The sequence below is a fragment of the Leptodactylus fuscus genome, chromosome 2 (assembly GCF_031893055.1).
Source record: "Leptodactylus fuscus isolate aLepFus1 chromosome 2, aLepFus1.hap2, whole genome shotgun sequence".
NCBI lineage: Eukaryota > Metazoa > Chordata > Amphibia > Anura > Leptodactylidae > Leptodactylus > Leptodactylus fuscus.
Window position 1 is genome coordinate 129,318,940 of NC_134266.1, and position 27,488 is coordinate 129,346,427.

Below are 27,488 nucleotides of genomic sequence, written 5' to 3' on the forward strand. Positions count from 1 at the left end.
TTGATTTCAAATTTTATTTTCTTTTTAATTTGTAACATCAATTACAGATCACAATTTTTAAAAATATAGAATAATGATAGTGTCCCTTTAAGTGAGTTACTTAACCACCAGAGGGTGCCAAATGTACATACTGGTAAAAAACAAGGCAATGTGAATACCTGACTTCTTCAGAATCTAAAGGGACCACTCTCTGCAGCTGATCTGGTTCCAATAAATAAAACAGACGAGATCTGGGAATAGGAAACTCCATGTTTATTGATAACCCTTGTTACATATTAGTCACTGAATGAAAATAGAACTAAGCTTTTTCCACAACTTCTATTGACTTTCATATGGGTCCATATTAAGATTTCCCATATCACTGATCATTTGCAGAATGCTTGCTAGTCAACCACATAGAGTAAAAGGTTCATATATAGAGAAGTTACAGTGGCACTTTGTTACATAATGATTCAGCAAGAAAGGGCCTTTGGTACAGAAGAGGTGCAACATTATGGAATCACTGCCATACTAGAAGACACCAGTGGATTGAAGTAAGCAGAAAAGAGGGGAGTAATTGTGTTAGAAACTGCAACAAGTGCCAGTCAAAAAATGTATAAAATGTGTACTTGACTTGTGGTTAGTGGAAACGTAGTGTTAATGAATAAGGGTTAATCTACATACCAATAAAGGTATAGGCGTGTGCTTAAAAACATTTACAGCATGAGTCCCATACACCAAAAAGAATTCATCAGTCAGTGCGTATATGACAGTTAATCCAGAAGTCACCTAATACCTTCCATGAGCATAGCAGGCAAAAAGGCATAGCAACCCATAATGGTGTACCCCATAACCAGTTCGTTTATTTCTCCTTCAAAACTAATTGCTAAAAAATATGATTAATAGTCAATTTGAGATGAGAATTGGCATAACATGATGGCTACCAAGATCCTTTCCCCTGTTGTACAGAGCCCGCATCTGACATCTGTTACACAATGATAATAGGGGTAGCTCTACGTTGCGTCATTCCTGCTACAAATGTAAGGGGTTAGGGAAAATTCACATGACGATTCTAAGCATTTGTTGCTCTCATCCCTCAAAGGACATTAATGGTAGTACACAGAGGAAGCCTGCCTCCATCTGCATCCTTTTGGACACTTTCTTACTACGTCACGTTTACTCTTGTAACAGAAGAAAAAAAAAAAAAAAAAAAAAAAGGAAACAAGTTTTTTTTTGTTTTTTTTTTTTTTTTCTCTAAACATGACAATGCAGACAGACAAGGCTCCAATTGTAGTGACTTAATGTCCTCTGCGCGCAGCCTATGATGTATGATGAGACCAATGGACAATAATAACAGTAACAAGAACCCAACCTTATTCCCATCTCAGCCAAGATGGAAATAACTGTCTTGACTGTTGCCCTGAGGCGGTCTGGAGTTCTAAGGAGAGCACTAAACTAGGCCGTTCTACACAGGTTCTCTAACTCACAACCTGTTGGTCAGGAGTAAGACGCATTCTCACCTCACCATGTCTGGTATAGATGGCAATAACCAGAGGTGGAACTTGAAGCTCCTGAGCCACAGTGGAAAATCTGGGCCCCTACCTGCCTAGCAGCACTTAGAATAGCAGTATACTTTATGTTGCTGAGGGACCTTTGGTGCGCACTCAGAATACGGGGTCTGCTAGCAACTACTACTATACCATCTACAGCTATGCCTCAAAATAGAAATTGACAATTTAATGTTACCAATTGGGGAGGGGGATTTCCCTTCACGCTATGACACTGATCAGTGACGCTGGGACTGGTAACACAGAGCTGAAAATTTCTGTGAAATTTCTACAGGGAATACCATAGGAACAGACCAATAGAGTTTTAATAAAAGTAGCTCCAGAATTTTATTTCATAGTGAATACAATTACTTACAATCTATCCCATATTACTCAGATGTTCAGCACTGGCCGAAGATAAGGAAAGGACAAGGATTCTTGTCAGCACTCAAGTTACGCTTTTCTCTGTATTAGGCTGGAGACGCACAAGTGTTCTTGCAACTTTTTGAGGCAGATTTTTCGGCACCACAACAAGGAGCAGATTCAGCAGGGAGAAGTAGAATTCCTTCTTTTATATTACTAACCTAATCCTGGCTTTGACTGCCGCAAAATCCGCCTTAAAACCCCCCCAAAACCCTCAGTCTCCAGCCTGAGGTGGCAAAAAACACTTTAAAAATGAGTAAAACACCCTTGACGTAGTTGAAGCATCAGTGCGGTCATTAGCAGCTCTCTCATATAATCCTCTTGCACCTTAGTACGCATTAATCACAAAAAGCAACATTTCATTTTAGGAATATTAAAATGGTCTTCAATATCATGTAAAATTCATAACCAATATGGAACCCTTTACTTACTCCCCTCTGCAGTTTATTTCACAACAAACCTTGAAATCAAATCTAAAAACAAAAACGAACACATATATGTACGTATATATATACTTATAGATATATATATAAGCACCAAGCCAAAAAGGCATTTGGAATTATGCTGAAGAACTGCAAGTCTGAAGATAATCTGTATATAGAGGTGCGCTTGAATAAGAGCAATACAGTGAAAAACTACCAAAATATATTCCCATGTATTATTTTCAACGGCCTCTACGAAGCAAAAACAGCCATTCTCCAGTTTATGTGCCTTTCTTCAGAAGGTCCTTCTCACAAACATTACAGGGATGATGCACTTTCCCAGGATATCGGCAATCGCTGCATGTCGCTCTGTTTCTCGGACAGAGCAGGATTGCGCCTTCTTCTGGAATGTTTTCAGGGCTTGAGTTTATATTCTGTGACCCAGACAATCCCAAGTAGGTGTGTATTTTGTGATTCTCAAGTTTGATATTAATGGCAAAAGACTTGCAATGAAGTCAGCATTTATTTATTTAAAAAAAAAATGAAAAAAGAAAAATAAAGAAAAAACGGGCAAGATGACATGCGGCTTTTCACATGCATACACTGCTTTTGATATTTACCAGAGGAAAAATAAATCCAAACCAAAATGATCCATTTCAAATGTAAAACAATAGAATCATGGCGGGAACGCAAACATGTCACTACGAGCAGACATTTAAAGGATGTTGTGCAGCAGATCATGGAAAACCACAAGGTTTATTCTGTCTGTAGTACCCTGTATTTCTTGCACTCGCCTTGTCTCAAGTGACAGACTCCATGTGGCGGGCAGTGCACTTGGGCTACTGGTTGCAAAGTCCACAAGATTTGACTCTAGACAGCGTTTGCAGGTGTTCCATTGTGAGTCACTGCATTGAGGTTTGGATTGCTGGCTTGATGGCTGAAGGTCCTATGGGTGGAAGCCCCCACCTCAAACACCTCATGGATGGCTTTTCGAAAGCAGTGAAAATTGTAGTCTATTAAACCTGCAAAAGAAACCACAATACACAACAATGATTTTTTAAAGGTTAACTTTGATATTAAAATATTAACCCTTGCATAATTATTTCTCAGGCAAAAGAACTCAATATTCAGTTTACGCCCAGAGTCAGCTTTCTTGATCTGTGCAGACTCTAGTTGGTAATACCTTATGATTTAAGTTCAGGTCATACTAAATATTTTACAGCTGACTAAATATAATCCACGGAGACTATACAACTCAATCTAGTAGTAAACATGCTGAAAATTATCAGTCCACATTTGAAACCACGGCATTTACAGCATATGGTTAAGAGAGAAATCCCCCTCTACATGCTTTCTTCCTTCCTTTACATCAGTTCTCTAGCATCAGACTACAAAGTAGAAATTTGACATTATTTGAAGCTTCCCAGCGGTCTTCTACTCATCTAAAATCTGGTAAGGAGTGTTGGTTTTCCAACCCAATTTTGGTCTTCTATTTAGAAATATAATGACACTAAATTTGAAGGGTTCACTTGCCATTAAAAGCATCGATAATGCCTGTATCATCTTACGAAGAAGTGTGGCTTCAATATTGGAATTCTTTCGGAATCCATTTAGATCTAAGATACTTTAAACCAAAATAGACCTACTACTCACTGGAAATCCAAAATGAACTCCAGTTAAAGGCTGCATTGCACGACCTGTAGCGAGTCACCAAGAAGGTTTCGCTAGGATTTTTCATTCACGATTATATGCTTACCTTTCCTCTCAAAGCTTTCTTCCCTAAGAATACAAACGAGCGACAGAAACTTTGTAACTTCTTTTAAATAGAGAACAGTTGTGTTGTTGAGCTTGATAATGGCCATGGACTCCTTGTCATACGCAGTACCATTACACTCAGCATGCAAGCTGTGCAAATAGAAAGAAAAAGTTTTATATAAACACAGGAGCAAAATATTGATATCTTAGAAATATAATAAGGGTGGCTATATATGGGGAACATTCCCACTGAGAGAGATGACAAGATACCCGCTTGTCCTCAAAAATCCCAAGTAGTCAATACCATTGTGATCACTCCAAGATGTTCTATGATAATAGAATATACCAATCCTTTTGCATGTCTAGAAATATATCGGATCACCTTAAAGGGATTGTCAGGCATAAAATGATAATTTAAACACTAAACTAAAACACGCTCCCCCCACCTAACTTACTTTATCAAAAATGTATATTTGCCAGGATCGCCGGAGCGGTGACTGCACCAGGCATATTTTCAGATTTTCCGGTGGCATCCCGTTTCCAGAAAGGGAAGTTCATCAATACTAAACCCCACCCCACCATACTTAACTATACTCACGTCCTGATATTCTGGGCACAAAATGTCTTTCATTTCTGCTGGCGCAATAGAACCCGGAGAGCAAGAAGAGGCGAAAGACAAAAGGATCTCCCATGCACAGAAAATCCAGACAGGAAAACATTTAAGTATGATGGGGTGGACTGAGCTGGTTAGGGCTAGCTAGGGAAACAGGGAGGGGTGTGAGAGGGTGATCTGAGTGAAGAACAATGCATCATGGTAGATGTAGGAAGCTAAGCATGTAAACAAATGCAGAGGATGTCAAGAGCTCCCAGAGAAACCCAGAAATCACTCAAAAAACTGCTAAAAGGTATTTGGGTGCACTTCCTAACCCACTAACAGTGCTAACCTCTTTAATGCAGGGATATACAAAACAATGAAGTGAGGGGCCTTCTCTGAGGCATGGAGGGAAGACTGAAACGGGAGGGTGGAATTCTTTCTATTTAGAACAATGTCTCCCTAACCATGAGCAGAAAGCATTGAAGGTTAGGTATATTGCCAGTTGCAGTAAATTTGCTGTCCATTTTTTTGTTTCTTTGCATTAGCTTCTTGTTAATATGGATGCATGGACCCAGCTCTGCAGTGTGTCAGCAGCTGGCCAGACAAGTTAAAAGAGTTATCCAGCTTCCAAAAATTATCTGCAAATACATCCACTGTATCTAGCACAGCAGTGCTAAATACTCACAGCTCCCGTGTGCACCCTTTGCTTAGCTTTATTTTACATCTGCTCTGAATGCATTTGCAGATAACTTTTGGAAGCTGGATGACCCCTTGATATGTGAAAGATTTATATCCTTCCTTAAAGAGGACCTTTAACTACTTGGGGCACATGCTGTTTTATATACCGCTAGAAAGCCGATACTCGCAGAAATCCTAGCTCTTCACGTTCAGAAGGGAGTTTCTGACAAGTCAGTCAGGAACACCTATCCTCACTGTAGCGCCTATAGCACTGTACTGTGAGAGTGGGAAGGAATGCCTCCCTCCCCTCCTGATAGTGCTTGTCCATAGATGAGTATTGGGGGGGGGGGGGAAGGTGTTCCTCCCCACTCTCACAATACAGTGCTATAGACGCTACGGTGAGGATGGGCGTTCCTGACTGACTGTCAGAAACACCCTTCTGACGGTGAAGAGCTGCGGTATCGGCACTGATAGCTCTTCACCTGGGGCACAGAACATGAAAGCGCTGAATTCCGCACATGGTCGGCTTTTTAGCGGTATATAAAACTGCATGTGCCCCAAGTGGTGAAAGGTCCTCTTTAAACGGGCAAAGTAATAACGATCGTCCACACCAGCATAGCGGAAAGCCTTCTTAACCTGCCACTGCATTATGTACTATTGCTAGCGAATTGTCCCCATTTACCTTAATGCAGACCTCAATGTATTAATGGTTGCGAAAAAGTGGTCATTTCTCAAACTATAGTTGTCATTTTAAAAATTACATCCGAACTTAGGTTATTAGCCTGCTTTTTCTCTGCAAATTTTCATACTTGCACCCATTTGTTACCATACACATTAGTACTTACTACAATGAACACACAGCATCCATATTTACCTGTATATACAAGACACATCTATTACAACATCTATCATATCACAACACAGCTCATAGGACTGCATATCTACAGGAGAACTGTCTGTTGCAATGTAGATCTTGCTGACCACATCAAATAAGAAAGCTTTTTCAATGCCTGAATTCTGAAAGACACATAAGGAAACACAGATAAACATTGCATAAATTCCCAATATCCTGCAGATACTGTGAAGATGAACAATGGAATAGTATTTTGCCCAGAGTAAATAAATATCCTTAGCCTGGCAAGAAAATCACCCTAGGACCCTAATAAAATTACATAAACAAATCATGTAAGTAAAATACATCTAATGCAAAAACTTCCAACATGCCAATAAGAAAAATTGTTAGGATATTGAAACACCCAGCCTGGCTCCATAGACCCCATAAACAATTGATTGTATGAGGTTACAATAGAGTGGTGATGTCTGTCCAGTGGGACTATGGTAAGCTGTGGGGCTGGAATTGATCATGTGCTGCACACCAATGTGTAGCTGGCATAGCCCCGCTGAACAGATATCTCCTTTGTTTAATATCCCCTGAATAGTCCTATGATGTATAGCAGTAGTTCTCAAGGTGCAATATGCGTATCCCTGGAGGTACGTCCAACTGTCCCTGGGAGTAAGTGTTGTGGAGAGATATCCCCCCGCCATGGTAGTTCATAGGGTTTGTCACCCACGAATTACAATTATACCCTGAGGAGCTCTTTGAACCCTCAGAATATAATTAGCAGAGGCCGTGGGGAGGTAATCAAACAAAAAGCCAGTGTTGTTTACTTACATCATCTCTATAGGCCAGAGCCACACGGAGAGAAGCGCCGGAGTCCAGGACAGGTAAGTAACAGTGTGTTTGTTTGAGCTTGATTACCTCCACGTGGTCCAAACAGACCCTCAGAGTATAATTGTAGTTCGTGTGCAACAAACCCCTCAAATATCAGGTACGGCTGAATCCCCCAAAAAAAAATGCGGGTTTGGCCGAACCCAACATTGTAAGAAAATCCCTATGTACAGTCCTATGAAAAAGTTTGGGCACCCCTATTAATCTTAATCATTTTTAGTTCTAAATATTTTGGTGTTTATAACAGCCATTTCAGTTTGATATATCTAATAACTGATGGACACAGTAATATTTCAGGATTGAAATGAGGTTTATTGTACTAACAGAAAATGTGCAATATGCATTAAACCAAAATTTGACCGGTGCAAAAGTATGGGCACCTCAACAGAAAAGTGACATTAATATTTAGTACATCCTCCTTTTGCAAAGATAACAGCCTCTAGTCGCTTCCTGTAGCTTTTAATCAGTTCCTGGATCCTGGATAAAGGTATTTTGGACAAACAATTCAAGTTCAGTTAAGTTAGATGGTCGCCGAGCATGGACAGCCCGCTTCAAATCATCCCACAGATGTTCAATGATATTCAGGTCTGGGGACTGGGATGGCCATTCCAGAACATTGTAATTGTTCCTCTGCATGAATGCCTGAGGATTTGGAGCGGTGTTTTGGATCATTGTCTTGCTGAAATATCCATCCCCGGCGTAACTTCAACTTCGTCACTGATTCTTGAACATTATTCTCAAGAATCTGCTGATACTGAGTGGAATCCATGCGACTCTCAACTTTAACAAGATTCCCGATGCCGGCATTGGCCACACAGCCCCAAAGCATGATGGAACCTCCACCAAATTTTACAGTGGGTAGCATGTGTTTTTCTTGGAATGCTGTTTCTTTTTGGACGCCATGCATAACGCCTTATTTTTTATAACCAAACAACTCAATTTTTGTTTCCAAAATGAAGCTGCCTTGTCCAAATGTGCTTTTTCATACCTCAGGCAACTCTATTTGTGGCGTACGTGCAGAAACGGCTTCTTTCTCATCACTCTCCCATACAGCTTCTATTTGTGCAAAGTGCGCTGTATAGTTGACCGATGCACAGTGACACCATCTGCAGCAAGATGATGCTGCAGCTCTTTGGAGGTGGTCTGTGGATTGTCCTTGACTGTTCTCACCATTCTTCTTCTCTGTCTTTCTGATATTTTTCTTGGCCTGCCACTTCTGGGCTTAACAAGAACTGTCCCTGTGGTCTTCCATTTCCTTACTATGTTCCTCACAGTGGAAACTGACAGGTTAAATCTCTGAGACAACTTTTTGTATCCTTCCCCTGAACAACTATGTTGAACAATCTTTGTTTTCAGATCATTTGAGAGTTGTTTTGAGTAGCCCATGATGCCACTCTTCAGAGGAGATTCAAATAGGAGATCAACTTGCAAATGGCCACCTTAAATACCTTTTCTTATGATTGGATACATCTGGCTATGAAGTTCAAAGCTCACTGAGGTTACAAAACCAATTTTGTGCTTCAGTAAGTCAGTAAAAAGTAGTTAGGGGAATTCAAATCAATAAAATGATAAGGGTGCCCATACTTTTGCACCGGTCAAATTTTGGTTTAATGCATATTGCACATTTTCTGTTAGTACAATAAACCTAATTTCAATCCTGAAATATTACTGTGTCCATCAGTTATTAGATATATCAAACTGAAATGGCTGTTGCAAACACCAAAATATTTAGAACAAAAAATGATTAAGATTAATAGGGGTGCCCAAACTTTTTCATAGGACTGTATCTGGGATTGATGAATGTAGGTAGTCCGTCAGTGATATTACACTGCATAGATGGGCTACTATGGGACATAATATTATATGGGGGAGGCTATGTTACTGTGGGGGTTCTTATGTTACCTGTGAAGGATATTATATTACAATTGCAAGACATTGTGGAGAGGATTATATTACATGTGGGGGAATTGGTGGTGCCATTATGCTAAGTGTGGGGGCACAGAGGGAGCCAATATACTACATGTGGGAGCCTTTGCATAATTGTTAACGAAAGCTCCAAAAAAGGCCTTATCTTATTAACATAAGTGATCGCTACTTTGGGAGTACTCGGTTTGGACATTTTCTCACCAGGGGGTACATTGCTTGAAAAAGTTGACAACCACTGAATTATAGGACAAAATGCATTAGGACGAATATGAAGAACTAGGGCTTAGTATCTGGTACTGCCCTTGTTAAGGGGGATTATCTTATGTGGAGAATTTAGGGCAAAGTCCAGCGTATAATAGGGTGAGTCTATCTCCTTAGGGTTACACCCCATGGTATGGACTGTGACCTTCCCAATGGATCTAACCCAAATTTAACTACATCTATTTTTGAAGCCAGGCTGGGCGTTTCCAAATCATATTGTTCGGAGTGACCTGTTGGAGTTGTTGCATTATTTACACTGTAGATAATAGGGTAGCCTAATAGATCATCGTTCTACTTCCCATTATGGGTGAAAACGGTCTGCCAGAGATCTCCCACTCTCACATGTATGAACACAGTCACTAAGATACCCCTTAGATGCTGAGGTCAATTGTTATTACCTTTGGAATTTGCAGTGCAGTATCTAAGGAATTTGATAAAGTGATTGCGAGGCGTTGACAGTTTTAATGACTTCTAGACCTCTATGGGGAAAAGTTTACTAAGATTAAGAATTTTCACCAAACTGTAAGATTATCCAAATAGAATCCATGGCAATCCATGCCACAATCAACAAGAAAAAAAATTACGGCTTGGACCTAAAGGCCCAAACTAGTCATTAAGGGGTTAAAAATGTTAAGAGGACTGAGATCCCCTTTATGGTAAGTATTTGTCATGTAACCTAAGGTCGAAGACAGCAATGGACATTAACAATGGTAGTGTGAACAAACCCTTTCTAAACTGTCACAACAAAAAAGGTCACAGGCTAGCAGGCATTGCAGTACTAGATTTAAAAAAAAAAAAAAAGTCTGGTAAGTGAAAATAGGCGTATAGCAGTAGAGGTTACAGTGCAGTCTACCAGTGGATCCTCTGTAAGCTGAACCAGTCTATATGAGAACGTTAGAGAAAACATCACCTTTACTCAATTCCAGGAATTCAATAGTAGTAGCTTTATTACAAGCACGTGCATGGACTGAACAGAATGCCAAAGGGTCATTGGAGTTCACATAAAAGTGTGTCTTAAGATCCATTACAAAGCAAGGAGAAATCACATGAGATGCTAAAGTCACATGTCTTAAACATAAGTAACTCAACAAAAAGCAGCAATGCACAGCTTAGAATAAATCCTGTGTGTGACTTTGTCACTATTCCTCTTATGCTCAGGACACCAACAAATTCTTCTTGACAAGCTTTTAGATTGGTATCGCTATCGTTACAGTGCAAATAACATGGAAACAAGCATCTATTTAATATCATAAATAATAATTGTTATCATAATCATAGTTATCATAAAATAGTAAAGTTTATTTTTCAATATTGAGTGAAAAAGGTGCAAAGCAAAAAAGAAGTAGCATAAATCTTATTTTTTATAAGAATATGCACTCCACTTCCCTGCAGAGGTTGCACTTTCCTAAAAATATGCAAGTGGGCACCAATGACAATGTTTTAGAGACTGATAATACAACCTCTACCATCCATTCATATATGATGCAGGGAGTAGGCGGGGCTTGGTGCGGTTGGAGAGTGTGGGTGGGGAGATGTGAGTGCATCACTCACGTCTCCCCTCCCAGTACCCGCCCACACTCTCCTAAGCCCCACCTTCTCTATAATACTAGTCTAGGGAGGCGGGGGCAGGGCGCTCTGAAGCCACATGAAGGACAGAAGACCGGACCAGCAGAGGGCAGCGGCAGCACCTCTGAGCAGGTAAGTTGAGCGAAGTTCACGAGTAGATAGATATTACTGTACATTGACTTGCCTTAGTAGATAGACAAGTCAATGTACAGCAGTATATCTACTCGTGAACTTGCTTCGTCGTCCTCACAGCAATTTACCGCAGCCTGCCACTCTTCTGCTTCGTCCTTGTTTTACCGTATAATCAACTGACTATACGGTAAAACAGGGACGAAGCAGAAGAGTGGCAGGCTGCGGTAAATCCATAGGAATGAATGGACGCAGCCGGTACGCAAGGGGTTAAGCGGCCGGCTGCTTCCATTCATTCCTATGGGTGCTAAGCTTTTCCCACAATGATTGGCCAGTAGCCAAGCATAAGCCCCGATCTTTTCCAATCCCTCAACTCTAATTTATAATTGTCATACACGAGAACAGATTCATATATGCAGACAGCACAAATTGATCTAAACCTCTGCTCGGAGACATATCAAAAAACATTGTCAGCTGGGGTCCAGGTGCCGAGATCCCATAACTGCTTTGAAAAGTGTGGTACCCCAATGTGCTCTACTCCCCAACCCCAGAAAGTCTCATTACAGTGCTAAGGGTTTGAGCTATATTTGCGATATCAAAATGCATAAAGCCAAAATAGATAAAGCAAGCATCCTCCACTGTATAGAGGAAAATAATAAAAACACTGAGTGGATATGATCTCTCTTGAGGCACTCTGGGGTTGTAAAGTTGGTATTGTTTTATTCTGTCGGTTTCAGCAGCCTCTTAAAGCTCTAATAATACCTTCCTACACATCCTCAATGCTATATATGTGCAGCAGGACATAACTGCAAACAGTGAGAATAAAAGATACTTACAGATATAAAAATGTTTAGCAAGTTTTCTAGTGTCGGCAACTGTGGAATCAGTTTCTGCACAACTTTACTGAAAGCTTCAAATATTGAGTGGTCATAAATACTTGTCAGGTAGAAGCTGCAAGAAAGAGAAAATATTGGATTATGGCACAATAACAGACAATATAAGGTAGGGTTCACACTACCGTTGGATTCCGTTCAGAAGGTGTCCATTTAAAAGAAAAAAAAAATAAAATGGACACCTATCATAACGGACAGTAACTGAAGGCTATCAGTTACTGTCCGTTGCCCATAGACCCCCGACGTTAAAAAAAAAAAAATTGGACACTTGCTGTTCGTTTTTTCAAATGGACAGAAAAGTCCTGCATGTAGAATTTTTTTTGTCTGCTTGAAAAAACGGACATGGGTGTAAACAGACGCAAGACCAGCTAGTGTCCCTTGCTAAAATCTTGTACAGACAATAGCCACAGACACTGCTGATGGAATCCAACGGTAGTGTGAACGCCCCCTAACAAGAGTATCCCTACCAACAAGCTGTAGTAATGTCACATATAATAGCAGAAGAGCCATGTGACATGTTTATAGTTTACACATTAATATCCATATTGGGCAGAGGGTAGGATTACCCCCTACTCAATACATGTGCATCCATAACATCTATATTTTGCAGAACTTACCAGTAGTAAAATCACATGACATGCAGAGAGAAAAAACAGAAACTATATTTAGTATACCAGTCTTGATAATCCAATACAGTCAGTAGCTCACCTTAAATGGAGTTTCTCCAGTCCAACATCAGCTAAGTCATCATTAGCTCTCTGGTGAATATCCCTCTGGGTTTCTATCTTATGGTCATCAGACAAACCATCTACTTTGTGAATGAAAACTTCAAAATTCATGTCAGGGTTTGCTTTATAAGCTTTGGTGACTGTGACATGAAGTCTTGCCAGGGCTTCCATGTAGTCATCCTTCAAGGAAATAGTAATAAGAAAAGGTAGTCGTCACCTACAGAACAAAGCTTTGTGTGCCTACTATGAAAACCTTTAGGTTATTTTTTTTATGAAATCACCAATCCTTTCTGAACAAGTGAAGGTGGAACCCCTTACCATCTGACTTGTGGAGAATGGGAGGATGCTGTTTGTATTGTAATCTCTACAGTGGAAACCACAAGCCCTCTACATTTACAAGCCAAAATTATAGCTTTAAAAGCCATGGATGAACTCAATGGACAAAAAAAATATGCAAGAAAATGGCCAAGCCAAGGTTGGGAGAACTTTTAGTATGTCCTGAATACTGTATGTTGTTTGTTTGTTTTTTATCTAGATTGTGAGGGATCACAATGTAATTTTTTTTTCCTATTAGTATGTCTTTGTAGAATGGGAGGAAATCCACGCAAACACAGGGAGAACATACAAACTCCTTGCAGATGTTGTTCCTGGTGGGATTTGAACCCAGGACTCCAGTGCTGCAAGGCTGCAGTGCTAACCACTGAGCCACTAAATGTTTTTCTCTCTAAATTGTTCCTAGTCAAGTGGGGATCTGTTCTTTGTAGCCATACTCCACAGGTCAGACACTGGTCAATGTTATGAACTATCAAAGTATTTGCGGGGAGTTTAATAAGAACACATTACAAACTATTTTAAAATTAAACCTGTGTGTATTCCCTAATATTATCAATTTCTTTACTCCAAAAATCTGAACATACGAGGGGTTGAAAGACCTGGGATAGGCCATTAAGTTAAGGTCAGTTGGGGTCACAGCCAGGCACTGCACCAATCAGCTGTTCTGAGCATAGTGTAGAGCGTCAGAACCAGATGGCTCCATACACTGTGTAGTAGTCCTGCTAATGTGCATGGAGCGGTCAGCTTATTGCTTCACAGAATGTGCTAAACGTGTGAGGTCTGCAGCTCTCATATTAATGACCCACCCTAAGGATTGTTTGCCTCAGACAACCCGCTTTACTAATTCATGCTTCTTTAGTTATCAGATAAACCACCAGCTCCTGGAGCCTCAGCAATGTCACCAGGACAAACAATGCTAGGGCTACAGGGCACATATTCAAATAAATGAACAAGGGACAGGACAAGCCCATAAGAGCAGAAGCTGTCCACTTATTATCTGGGGTCCGCTAACAGAGGCTCTCCTAACCTTCCTCTATGATACCAATGCCATTTAATATGGCAGAGAAACGGGTGTTCTTGCTAATGAATGCTATTCTTCAATGCATTTTCATTTTTAATTCAATAAATTTTGTTAGCGACACATTAGTAGTTGCAAGTCTCCATGTTAATTGAAGCCTACTTTTATGATGTAAGTGCAATACAGGCCATTACCTGGGCATCAATCACATAAATTAATGCTCCCGTTCCTCTGAAAATCATTTCGTAGTCAAATGTCGGATCAAAGAAATCCACTTGTCCTGGAAAGTCCCAGATTTGGAAATTGACGAAAGAACTATTGGAGATGTCATCTTTGTAGATCTTGTTGGTGCTTTCCAAGAACAAAGTTTCATTAGGGGACATCTTATGGAACACCACCTGTAGGACACAGCATAAACCGAAAAGTGTTACAAGTGTGCTACTAGCATTTCACAAAAAAATGACAGACACTATATGATCATGATGTGTCAAGTCAGAGATGTCACATGACTGTGTATAGTGCTATTGTAACATATAGCGCTGGAGCCATCAAATGATACAATCTCATGGCAGAAATATTGTGGATGATGTTTCAGGAATTTATCGAGTGAGGATACGGAGTTCCCTTACTCGAATGGAGGTAGTCACTGATGCACATTGCTATATCAGTAAAGTGCTATACTCCTCTTCTTTTCCACAGTCCCAAAGAGATGAACGGAGTGGCAGTGCACATGCTCAACCACCTCTCCATTCCAATACGTGGACTCTGAATACCCATTCTAGTGACTTTTGGGTGTTCCAACACTTAAAGACATCCACAATCTACTAGTTATCTTATTGAACATACTTGACAGACCTTTCACTCGACCATGCATTAGTTCCCTTAGACAACAGTTTCCAAAACAATTTGTTATTCATGGTTGGTCTTTGAAGCTGCTCATTTTTGATCATAACACATAAAAGAGGCAAAAATGTAAACTTATGTGTGGGTATACAATCATGTCCAACAGTACAAAACTACCACACAATTGATTAATAAAACATAATAAATTTTATTAATACCTACTAAAACAGTAGAATCACATGACATATATGAGAGACAATTACATAATACAATTGCTATAAGCAAGTGGGGGTAGACAAAACTACACAGTACCAACTAGCCAGTAGTAGGTAGAAAACAGATGGCCAATAATAATTACATGAAGTAGAAATGGTCCTGGATAAGAACAACAATATATAATAATGTATGGTGCAGGATGCACCTAACCATTAACAGCAGTGTGACAAAGCCAGGAACCCAGTATCTCTCCTAGGTGGTATAACAATACAGTGTTGCCATCTTACCTACCAACAAGAAAGGAAACGCTGTCAATGGTTAGGTGCATCCTGCACCATACATTATTATATATTGTTGTTCTTATCCAGGACCATTCCTACTTCATGTAACTGTTATTGGCCATCTGTTTTCTACCTACTACTGGCTAGTTGGTACTGTGTAGTTTTGTCTACCCCCACTTGCTTATAGCAATTGTATTATGTAATTGTCTCTCATATATGTCATGTGATTCTACTGTTTTAGTAGGTATTAATAAAATTTATTATGTTTTATTAATCAATTGTGTGGTAGTTTTGTACTGTTGGACATGCTCATTTTTGATGACAAAGCATTAAACTACTTCCGCTGTAACATGTAACCTGATTTTACCATTTGCCATTAAAACTTTGCGGGATGACCTGATATCGATGGGCTAAGGACAGGCCACCAATATTAAACGCCTGAAAAACCTTCAAAATGTGTTCTCCCATCTAAGACACTTAGGATATATAGAATTCACTGAAAAATTGATATCTTCTCTTCCTCTTCCCCTGTGGATATGCATAAACAACTGAGATTGGAAAACACCTTTAAACATCCACTTCTCTATACTCTTAAGAATTTTTGGACACCTTTCAGTTCATCTTTTTAACTGTCCTAGTCCCAAGCCTGTGTTCACATATTTTAGTATATTATATTTAGTATATTATAGTTTATTTTCAGTACAGAAGGAGAAAATATAGAAAATGCTAAGCCCAAAAAGCTATGCATTTAGCGGGTTCCATAAATTACTATTGGCTAACCCATAACATCAGGACACCTCAAAATATATAGTGTGCAACCAGCTTTAATATGCCAGCAATGAGATCTGGACTCATTTCTGATGGCTATCGGCACATTGCACCACTAATGTGGAGAGCAGAACCCCATACTTCACTGCACTACAGTACTGTCCTCTGCCTCAACACAGCAATGGTACAACACTGTAGAATCAAAAGTGGTTTCCATACTACATGTTCTTATGTCTACGTTCATAAACTTTTAGATTACAGAAAGTATTAAGCCCTGAAGAAAAAAAACTGCAGAACTTATTAAAATAACTAGAAGCTGGTGACTACCTCTATGTCAGTTCACATCTGCCAGTAATCCAACACACAAACTGTCCCTAACAAATGGCAATGGTAGTCCAAAACAAGAGCAGACCAGGACAGAGAAAAAACCAACACCCATATCTCCCCCTGAAGAACATTAGGGAAGACTCAGCTGCTAAATGTATCAAATTTCTTATGTATCATTGTGCTTCTTACATAATAACTGGTCGAAAAGGAGACATATCTAGGAGGCTATTAAATTATGAGATATTTATTAAAATAAGCTCCAATTTTTTGCAAGGCATTACTTCATTATAACCAAAAAGTGGAGTTCCACCACCTAGAGATATAAACGAGAAAGCCTATGAATAGCATGAGCTTCGGGCTGCACGGAGAGGACCCCGGACTGTAGCACGGAGTCTGGGTCAATGTCAAAAACTAGAAAAAAGGTTCTCCAGCATGCCTAATAAAATATAACTTTTATTTCACATGTTTAAAAATATATACAAAAATGGATCCACAGCATAATAAAAACAGAAAAAAACAAGAGCTTACGCGTTTCGGGACAGAAAATGCAATCCCTTATTCATAGCTTGCTCAGCGATTCTATACCACAGTTTGCCACCAGTGCTCCATAAGTGCTTGGTTAGGGGTTCTGCTAAATAAAGGATGATAACCTATAACCTACTCAATGATTCATCAAAAATGCTGGAATACTTTGCCCACCCTTAAACCATTTTTTTGGAGGTAGGAGTATCTAGGGTTTAAATAACATTTTCAATACACTGCTCACTGTAAGATCTGTTTTCCCAACAGAAAATACACTGATGTTGTCTAACTTGTTGTATGGGAAGAATATGCAAATCTGCCTTCCATGATGTAATTAGGAAGACAGTTGCTGCCTCAGTGTTGCAAACCAATAGAGGGCGCTCACTGGAATGTGCAAGCCTGTCTTAAGACAGGATTCCAGTGAAATAACCCAATAATGGCTGCTCCCTTTAGCCTCATGCCCGACCTTCCAAGAGGCTTTTGTTTAGCAATGACGCTGGGATTATTACCAGGTATAGTCTCTCAATCGAGGACAGCTGTTTCGATCTGGTTGGAACTCTTCAGCCCGATGTAGAGAGGACTATAACCTGGTAGAGGTGAGAGGCTTAGACAGGGTTCGGGGGATATTGTCACTCCTTAGGGAGAGACCACCATATAGGTGTGTGGAGACTTGTTAAGCCTTTAGCACTCCACTTTGCAAGGAGCTATGGGAAGAATATGCAAATCTGCCTTCCATGATGTAATTAGGAAGACAGTTGCTGCCTCAGTGTTGCAAACCAATAGAGGGCGCTCACTGGAATGTGCAAGCCTGTTTTAAGACAGGATTCCAGTTGTAGTCAGTCAGAGGAGAATTGAGCCTGCCAAGGGTCCAATATTAAAACTGAAATCGGCAAATGGAAAAAAAAAAAAATGATGAGATACTTCAGCGCAGATGTGAACATGGCCTGATTTCATATTGGGGTCATAAGGAGGACTTCATCTACAGCTTGTGTATAAGTTACAGAAATAACTACTCACCGTTGAAAGGAAATAATGTTTCCATTTATTCACAGAAAGTATAGGTTTTAAAAACCAAGAGGAACTGAAACAACATATAATGAAAATTCTGCAACTTGCTTATATACCGTATTTTCCGGACTATAAGGCACACATAAAATACTTCGATTTCCTCAGAAATCGAAAGTGCGCCTTATAGTCCGGTGCGCCTTATATAAGGATTGAAACGGCGGCACGCGAGGAGTTAAGCGGCGGCCGCCGGCAAAGTCTGCATGCCGCTTCCATACATTGCAATGGGAGCGCGCTATTCAAATAGTATTCGTTCATCTCTAACTATTTGAATAGCGCGCTCTCATTGTAATGTATGCTTAAAGAGATTCTACTAGAGATGAGCGAGTACTGTTCGGATCTAGTACTCGCTCAACTCTAGATTCTACCATTAAAAGAACCTCTTCCCCCTAACCACGTCGGAATAGCCTTAAAAGACTATTCGTCTCTTACCTTTCCCATAGCCAGCGCCGCCTTCTCCCTGAGCTGTGTTCGCGCCTTCCGTGTCGTCTTCTTTGGGCCTCATGGATGACGCATGCGCAGTCGGCTCTGGCTGCGAGAGCCTGTTAGAGCCGACTGCGCATGCGTCATCCATGAGGCCCAAAGAAGACAGAGACGGAGCTGCGGAAGAAGGCGGCGCTGGCTATGGTAAAAAGGTAAGGAGATTATTCCGACGTGATCAAGAAGGAAGTTCTTTTAAAGGTAGAATCCCTTTAACTCCTCGTGTGCCGAGCACTTCCATTCATTTCAATGGAAGCGTACCATTGAAATGAATAGAAGCGGCTGGCACGCGGGGGGTTAAGCGGCCGCCGGCAAAGTCTGCCGGCCGCCGCTTTCAATCATATAAGGCGTACCGGACAGCGCTGCGCCTTGTAGTCCGATGCGCCTTATATATGGACCTAGGCAGGACTATAAGGCGCTCATGGGTAATGCGCCTTATAGTCCGGTGCACCTTATAGTCCGCAAAATACGGTATAAGAAATATGCTTTATTGTCAATAACCAACGTACATTCATTTTATAGCTAGTTGGAAAATATATCCAACAAGAAACCTTTCTAATCCTAAAAAATAAAAAAATTTTAAAAAAAGTTGTTGTTATCCATATGCTGGTATTGCTCAATCTTCTGTCCTCTACTCAGAACAAGAAAAACCTAACAAAACCAAGATTATTCTTAACCTTTGCATTAAGGAAGTTTTGAGAGGAGTCAGCAGGATGTGGACATGTGATCCCTCTTGGGGCTTCAAACAAACAGTTCTCTGGCCTAATAAGAAGGGACAACCTGGAGTACACAATGCCCCGTATACTGTACAGTCTAACTTTGCACTGTCTAAAAGTTAGACAGCATTAGTGTATCTGTCCCTTTATGTTTATTTAGGTCAAATAGCTGAAGCATGGAGGTCCGAGGTGATGCACCCCCACCCCACAGCTCTTTAAGGGCTCGTTCACACGTGAACAAAGGGGCGGATTTTGACAGCAGATTTCGCTTCAAAATCCGCCCCTTTACAATGGTGGTCTAAGCAGACCACCGGGGTTCTTTTTTCTGCTAGCGGCGGGCTGCTGCTAGTGGAGAAAAGAAGCGACATGCCATTTCTTCAGGCGGAAGCTGCGGCGCGCTGTACCGTGGCTTCCACCTAGCAGCAGCACCCTCCTATGTCGGCTCATTCATTTGAGCCGACATAGGAGGGGAAAGCCGCGACCGTGATGGTCGCGGCAGGCGGGTTTTGACCAGAGAAAGACGCGGCTCGCCGCATCTCTCTCTGTGTCAAAACCCGCGCGGGAGATGCACATGTGAACTGACCCTAAGCGAAAACCCATCCTAAGGATAAATCATCCATTCAGAGTGTTTACGTATTTTATTGTCTGGAAGACCATCCCCTTACTGAGTCTTTCCTTATCCTGCTTTCGCACTCCTAAAGAAGTCAAATATTCATAGTGTGACCAGATTTTCAAGTATAGAATGCTGTGCAAACAGGAAGTATCTTTCTTTCTTTTTTTTTTTTTTTTTTTTTAAATGTAGATTGTGAGCCCCACATAGAGCTCACAATGTACATTTTTCCCTATCAGTATGTCTTTTTTGGAATATGGGATGGAAATCCATGCAAACACGGGGAGAACATACAAACTCCTTGCAGATGGTATTTTGCCCTTGGCAGGATTTGAACCGAGGACTCCAGCGCTGCAAGGCTGCAGTGCTAACCACTGAGCCACCGTGTGGCCCCTGACAGGAAGTATCTTTCTGTCCCAACCCTATTCACCTTAAAAGGGTATTCCAATGAACAGAATTATTTTAAAATTTGTAGATAATTAAAAGTTAAACATTTTTGCAAATAAGTAATTAAACATTTTGTAGAGTTTTAAAGATAGTCTCTAAATATCTTGTGGTCACAGTCTGTTGTCTTGTTCGGTTGCCAGTGGATACGACCATGAATGCAGGAACTTTCTAAGGTCATAAAATTAGCCATCATTTCCTTATTGTGGCCGGATATCTGATACATGTAGTGTCTTTGCCCAATATCCCAGCTACAATAAGAAAATCATGGCTTTGTTCCTGATAAGTACCAGACCATAGAAAGTTTCTCCATTTGTGGACTATTAACTTTTAATAATCTACAAATATAGATATGATTATGTCCATGGGAATACCCCTTTAACTCTTCTGTGAAAATGTTTCCATGTGGTTCCTCAGCCTCTCATATAACCTGTTCTCTAGAGAACCACTTTCACATAGTGCCGATGTATCCCCTCTTCTCACAGTCTGGTCATTAAGTCCACATTATCTTCCCTAGCATTATCAGCATAAATTGGTGCAGCATCCAGGACTTTTGATGACATTCTCAGAGGGTGAGGTGCTGAGAAGTATACCGTATAACAATGTTTTGCAAAAAGATGAAAGAGACATTGTTGCAGGTACTAGATATAGGTGACAGAACCCGCATAGCTGATTTTGAATCTATATACATGGGTACCTTTCATATGTTTAAAGGGATTCTACCACTAAAGCAACTTTTTCTAATTACCACGTCAGAATAGCCTTAAGAAAGGCTATTCGTCTCTTACCGGCGGCACTGGAGGGAGGTCTCGAGCAGCAGTGGAGACGCTCCCATCGCCGTTTGAGCGCTGGGTGAGAAGGACATCGTCAGCAAAGAGGGAGATTTTAAATTCACCATCTCGGACCTTAACTCCCTTTATATGAAGGTTGCGACAAATCACAGCTGCTAATGGCTCTATGCAAAGAGCAAAAATAAGAGGGGGCAACCCTGCCATCCCCTGTTGCTAATAGGGAGGGAGGTAGTTAGAATGTTGGAGCTTTATCTTGGCCGTGGGCTGGAATCTGATCGCCATTAGGAATGGCCCCCTAAGACCAAAAGTCCGAAGAGTGGCCAGCACAAACAACCAATCCAGGCGGTCAAATGCCTTCTCTGCATCCAAACTCAGCAGGAGGATTGGAGTGGAATAACTGTTGTCAACCTCCACTAGGTCCACAGCTCTTCTGGTGTTGTCACTCCCCTGATGACAGGGAATAAACACCACCTGATCCTTATGAACAAGAGAGGGAAGCCAAGCATTAAGGTGGTTGGCTAGGAGTTTGGTAAACAATTTCAAGTCAGCATTCAACAGTGCAATTGGACAGTAGTTGGAGCAATCTTGCAAGTACTTCCCCGGTTTGGGAACTAGGGTAATACGGGAGTGAAGCATGGTGGTGGGGATAGGGGAGCCGAGAAGAAGGAGCTGAACAAATCTACCAAGTGATCCAGAAGTTCCCCCTGAAATGTCTTGTAATACAGATAAGTAAGACCATCAAGGCCAGGTGCCTTACCATTAGGGAGATCCTTCAGGACCCCTTCTATCTCCTCTTTAGTAAGGGGGGGCGTTAGTGAGGAGAGAGGAGAGAGTAGGGAGGCAGCAATCACCTAAAAATGCAGCCAAAGGGAGGGAGGGGGTTGCCAGTGGAATTGTTCACTATTCAATGCTGTTTTTGTAACTACCATTCACTTCTATGAGAGTTACGGAAACAGTGTAGCTCACAGTTCGACCACAGCTGGAAGTGTTCTTGGTGACGTCGGAACCAGAAAAGTAGCAAGGCACAGAGGCTGGAGGAGCTCATTTTAGAGAAAGATGCCGGTTCTAGAAGTGGGACTCACATCTGTAAAGAATTTATGGCATATCCAGTGAACTGCAGTGCCAAATGCTGTATGGCCACCTTTGGTGGTCGACTTTAGATGTAGACCTTCTACAAAGAAGATCTGTAGACAAGAGTCAGCTTAGCGTTCCTGGTACCCAACTCCATTGCTGTTCGTCTTTGTTCAGCTGCCGCAAATCTCATTCAATAATGGAAGGTGAGCCTAAGGCTATGTACACAGAGAATTTTGTGGAAGGCTGAAAAAAAAAAACTGCTCCAAGAATTAGGATACTTTTTTTCTGGCTCTTTTTTAAAAGAATTATGCGTTTTTTGCTGCAGCACATGGATCTGGAAACTACTTTAAAAAAAAGCTAGAAGATTTCAGTGGAGCAAGGAGAGGCTGAACTGATGAGGGGAGCAATGGAGAACCAGCTTCGTGACTTATGTGGTGTGAAAGAACCTGGGGAAGTAGCTTTATCACTACTGTGGGGGTGGGGGAACTAAGTATTGTGGCTACTGTGGGGGGTGGAGGAACAGGCTTTTTAAATACTGGGTGGGGGAGGCAAAGGGAATGAACACTACTCTGCTAGTGGAAGAACAAGCTTTGTGACCGCTCTGGAGGTGGGGGTTTATGGTGAACCTGAAAGTGTCTACAGGGGGGAGGAATTAGATGGTGAGTCTAAGGCTCCGTTCTCACGGAGTAACGTGTCGCTCATTTAGACACGTATACACGTGTCAGAGCGCGGCGCTTCAAAACATATCCCATTGATTTAAATGGGTGCTTACTTACAAGCGCTACACATTAAAATCAATGGGAGGCTTTATAACCCATTGATTTCAACGTGTTACGCGCATAAGCCGGCACCCATTGAAATCAACGGGATCTGTTTTGAAGCGTCGCGCTCTGACACGTGTATACGTGTCTAAATGAGCGGCATGTTACTCCGTGAGAACGGAGCCTATATGTGATTACTGCTGGGGGAGAGATAATTGAGAATGGGGGGGGGGGTTCAATACTGTAGATGTGTAGAGGATTATATTGGAAGATGATAAGGGTATGATGACACACTGTGGTCATGAACATTCAAGGAGATATAAAGTTTACAGCGGCTTACCAAAGTATTCACACCCGTTGAAGTTTTCATATTTTGTGACCTTACAACCACTAACTTAAATATAATTTATTGAGCCTTTAAAGGGAGTCTATCATTAGATATGTGCAGGTTTAACTAAGCACATGTTGGAATAGCCTTTAGAAAGCCTATTCCAGTCCTACCTTTACTCTCCTGTTTCTGACAGCTGTTTTTGAATTAAATCTTTTTTTCTGATCGGGAACACAGAGAACGTTATCCCCGTGCTCCAAGCACAGCAGCGTCATCACCTACATGCCACCTCCTTGACATTCAAGCACACCCCCTTCTTTGCAAATCAATGCTCCTCCTCTTCGCTGCGTCACCAGCAGCAAGTATCTTCAGCGAATTCCAAAACCCGCACCCGAGTGGTGTGCTTAGGAAGGAAGTAAAGGTGAGACCAAAGTTACATTTTTTTGGCCTAAAAGCAAAGCACTATGTGTGGTAGAAAAGTAACTGCTCATCACCCTGAATACATCATCCCCACTGTGAAACATGGAGGTGGCAGCATTATGCTGTGGGGAGGCTTTTCTTCAGCAGGGACAGGAAAGCTGGTCAGAGTTGATGAGAAGATGGATGGAGCTAAATACAGGGTGATTCTTAAAGAAAACCTGTTAGAGACTGCAAAAGACTTGAGACTGGCAAGGAGATTCACCTTCCAGCAAGACAATGTCCCTAACCATACAGCCAGAGCTACAGTGCAATGGTTTAGATCAAAGAATATTTATGTGTTAGAATGGCCCAAAGTCCAGCCCTAAATCCCATTGAGCATCTGAGGCAAGATATGAAAATTGCGGTTCACAGACTCTCTCCATCCAATATGGCTGAGCTTGAGCTACTTTGCCAAGATGTGTCTCTACATGTGCAAAGCTGGTAGAGACAGACCCCAAAAGACTTGCAGTGAAAGGTGGCTCTACAAAGTATTGCTGAAGGGGGCTGAATACTTTTGCATGTATATATATCATTTTCATCCCACTTCACAATTATCTGCTACTTTGTGTTGGTCTGTCACTTAAAATCTCAATAATATAAATTTAAGTTTGTGGCTGTAAGGTGATAAAATGTGAAGAAGTGCAAGGGGTAGGAATACTTTTGCAAGTCAGTGTACCAGGGCATTTCCTACAATGGATAAGCTTTATCACCAATATGACAGGACACAGTAGGGAGGCCGGAATGCTCGTTCCTCTGCATTCCCTGCTGACCGTTACTATCAGACACGGCTGACTCTGCTCTTCTCTATTGACTTACAGTCGGGATATATTGGAGTATGTGACATTACAGAGAACCAGAGTGACTGCAAGTGCACACAACTTTCCAGCACCCTGATGCATTCTGCAAAGGTAAGCTTTGGGGCTCCCAAAGACCTGGTTGTATATTAGCAATAAAGATTATCCAGTCCAGGAAGTGTACTGGCAAGCTTTATTTGTCCCTGTATACTTATTTGTCCCCTTTAATACTACTGTGGTACTATTATATTTGATTTAGTCTTTATTAGAATTAATTACATATGCATTTAGATTTGGAGACTTCAAAGCCCGGGGGGACTGGGCAACTTCTGGGGACAGGTTTTTTTTTTGGTGTTTTTTTTTTTTTTTAACCTTCCCCAACCTCCAAGAAAAAAAACAAAAACAATTTCTCCTTGAAGAGTCTTCGTGTAAATTCCACTGCAAATTCAGTCTAATGCTGATTACTCTTGTCCAAATTGCTCTGTGTGAACCTACCCAAAGACAATACAGAAAAGCTGTGCGCTTCATTGCACCCAGACTTGATGATATGGCCAGTAGCAGCAGTCAGGGCTGTGGAGTCAATATTTTTAATTATATTATACATTATTACTATTGTATAACTAGACTTACAGTAATTTGTAATAATGGGCTTTTTAATAAACTAAAGAATATTTACTGCTTCTGAAAAACCGTACCTATAAGCTATTTGTATAGGAGTCTGAGTCAGCCTGTGGAAAACGGAGGAGTCCAAGTAATACCTGGTTCACATCTATGTTCAGTATTCCATTCAAGGAGTCTGCTTGGGGACCCCCAAACAGAAACCTATGCGCATTAAAAAGAAACCACATGGACCCCATTATAATCTTATGGGGACCGTATGCTTTCACTGCTTTTTAATGTGTATAGGTTTCCATTTCGGGGTCCCCAAGCGGACTCCTTGAATGGAATACCGAACATAGATGTGAACCGGCCCTCAGCGGTTTGGCCTACCAACTCCACAGCCCTATTAATAATAACATCGCTACAATGTGGCCTGCATGTCTAGAGAACACAGGATTGTTGTGGCTGAAGACTGAATCTACATACCTTAGCTATCTTTGAATTTGAGGTCAGGAAAGATTAGATTAGGGGCAATTATGTGTGTTATTAATGAAGAAAAGAGCAATGCTTGTGACAATGAAAACAATGTCCACTTCCTGAAATTTGTCATGTGTCTCTGCTGCTAGAGGATGTCCCAATGGACAGAGGACAGGCTTCACTTTGGCTCAAATTTTCAGCAGAAGAAGAAAATGTTTAAAGAAATTTGCAATGAAAGGACCATTTAAGCCACGTCCATTGAGAGCAATATCTTCTGTCCCAATTCCACACTCAGATAAACCTATTGTAATTTGCTTTCATTCATGCTTGCACAGTCCGGAAACTAGCACAGGACCAGTGCCTTTAGTATGGAGGGTGCTGGTAGATAGAATTCAGAAGGGACGTGACTCCACCTACTGTCAGAACACTCCACTAGAAGTTCCATTTTAGGGACAGAAAAAAACTGAAAATGTCAACAGAGATGGATCAATCATACGACGGAAAGAAAGCGATCCTGATGTACGTTATTGACTATGCTGGTAAGCTTTCTGGTCTCATGTCCATAAGAAGCCCTGTATGTGATTATGTGCAGAATCTGCAGCCAAGGATCTGACTGAGACCTCCAGCATACATGTGAGCTGGCCTCTAGCACACTTACCACATTGGCTCCCTCCTGGGATCTAGGCTTGGTTTTCTGGACAGGGTCTGACCCCAGGTCACATGGTTTAAAGCCAGCCCCCCTCCCTTCTTACACAGAGAATTACTGACTATAGTAAAACCAACCCCCACACCAAAGGTAATTCCTGTGCAAACAGGGGAGGGGCAGAGTGACCCAGGGGATGGGGGCTGGTTCCCATCATATGACCCGGGAGCAGAACCAACCCAGAACCTTCCCAAGTCCAACTCCAACAAATGCCCGAACCAGGTAAGTTCATTTCACGTCCCTGGACAACCCCTTGAAGCCAATCAGGACATGCTGCTTCCCAACATGTGGATGGACACAGCATGCCTTACCTTCTGGATGGAGGACTTGCCACTGCGCCTCATCCCCATGAGAAGTATCCGGGGCTTGCTATCTGACGCCGTGGAAGTATCATCCATTTCTGACTCATCAGCCCCATAGCCGAAGTCCTTAGGGAAAGAGTCGGCCACTCCGTAGCTGCCGGACAGCGGCTCCTCCACGGAGTACTGAATAGACATGTTGTGCGGATACAGACGCTGCTCACAGAAGCCGCTGGCACGGTGTTCCGGTCACCATAATCTGAGCAGCACAGTCACGTGAAACACCGGTCTCGGTACCCCAGTCTCAGCGAAACTGCCCAGACTCCCCGACTCCACCTGGCGGCGAGTGATATGACGAACCTCCTCGAGTCTTCTCCCCGTTACCTCGTATTGTTATTGTACCGGGAGATTATTCCTCCGCTCTCTCTTTCCTTTTCCTAGAGCTACCAAACCCTCTCAGCAGCTCACACCCAGTTTCCTGCGTAATGCCTCCTCATTGGTCCGTAGCTCAGGACCCGCGGCTGTCTGATTGGCTGCGAAGCCTAGTCGTTCACAAAGTCTCTCAGCAGACTAGGTTGTATCAGGATCATGTGGCTGGCAATCACCTGACCGAGCACAAAGAGGAGGGGGTTATGGGGCCACACGTGACCTTTAACCTGACTACTTCCCCAGCAAGTCTGCAATACTACAAATGCGGACTAAGCGATATTTATTGGCATGAGGGTGCATGGTCGTGTATCTATTAGACTTTACTAGACTCGGCCCAGAACTACTCCAGTACATATATAACATAATAAGGCGACGTTCACATTTGCGTTGGAAGCTCTGCGGCAGCGTGCATCCAAAATCGCCAGACTAAGAAGTTCTGCAAGTCTGACTTTTTCATGCAGACTCATGCTAGTATGAACCCAGCATAAAACTGCTGATAAAAACTTATCCAAACTTGTC

At 41.6% G+C, this 27,488-nt stretch overlaps 1 protein-coding gene across 1 annotated transcript; it reads right to left on the reverse strand.

Moving 5' to 3' along the window:
- Positions 1–27,008, reverse strand: RRAGC (Ras related GTP binding C). The gene is made up of 7 exons (XM_075264565.1): positions 26,553–27,008; positions 14,177–14,380; positions 12,612–12,811; positions 11,847–11,961; positions 6,274–6,416; positions 4,128–4,276; positions 1–3,393 (listed from the first exon to the last, which is right to left on the reverse strand). The coding sequence occupies exons 1-7, from the start codon at positions 26,736–26,738 to the stop codon at positions 3,242–3,244; spliced, it is 1,149 nt and encodes a 382-aa protein (XP_075120666.1). The 5' UTR covers positions 26,739–27,008; the 3' UTR covers positions 1–3,241.
- Between the last annotated feature and the right edge of the window lie 480 nt (positions 27,009–27,488).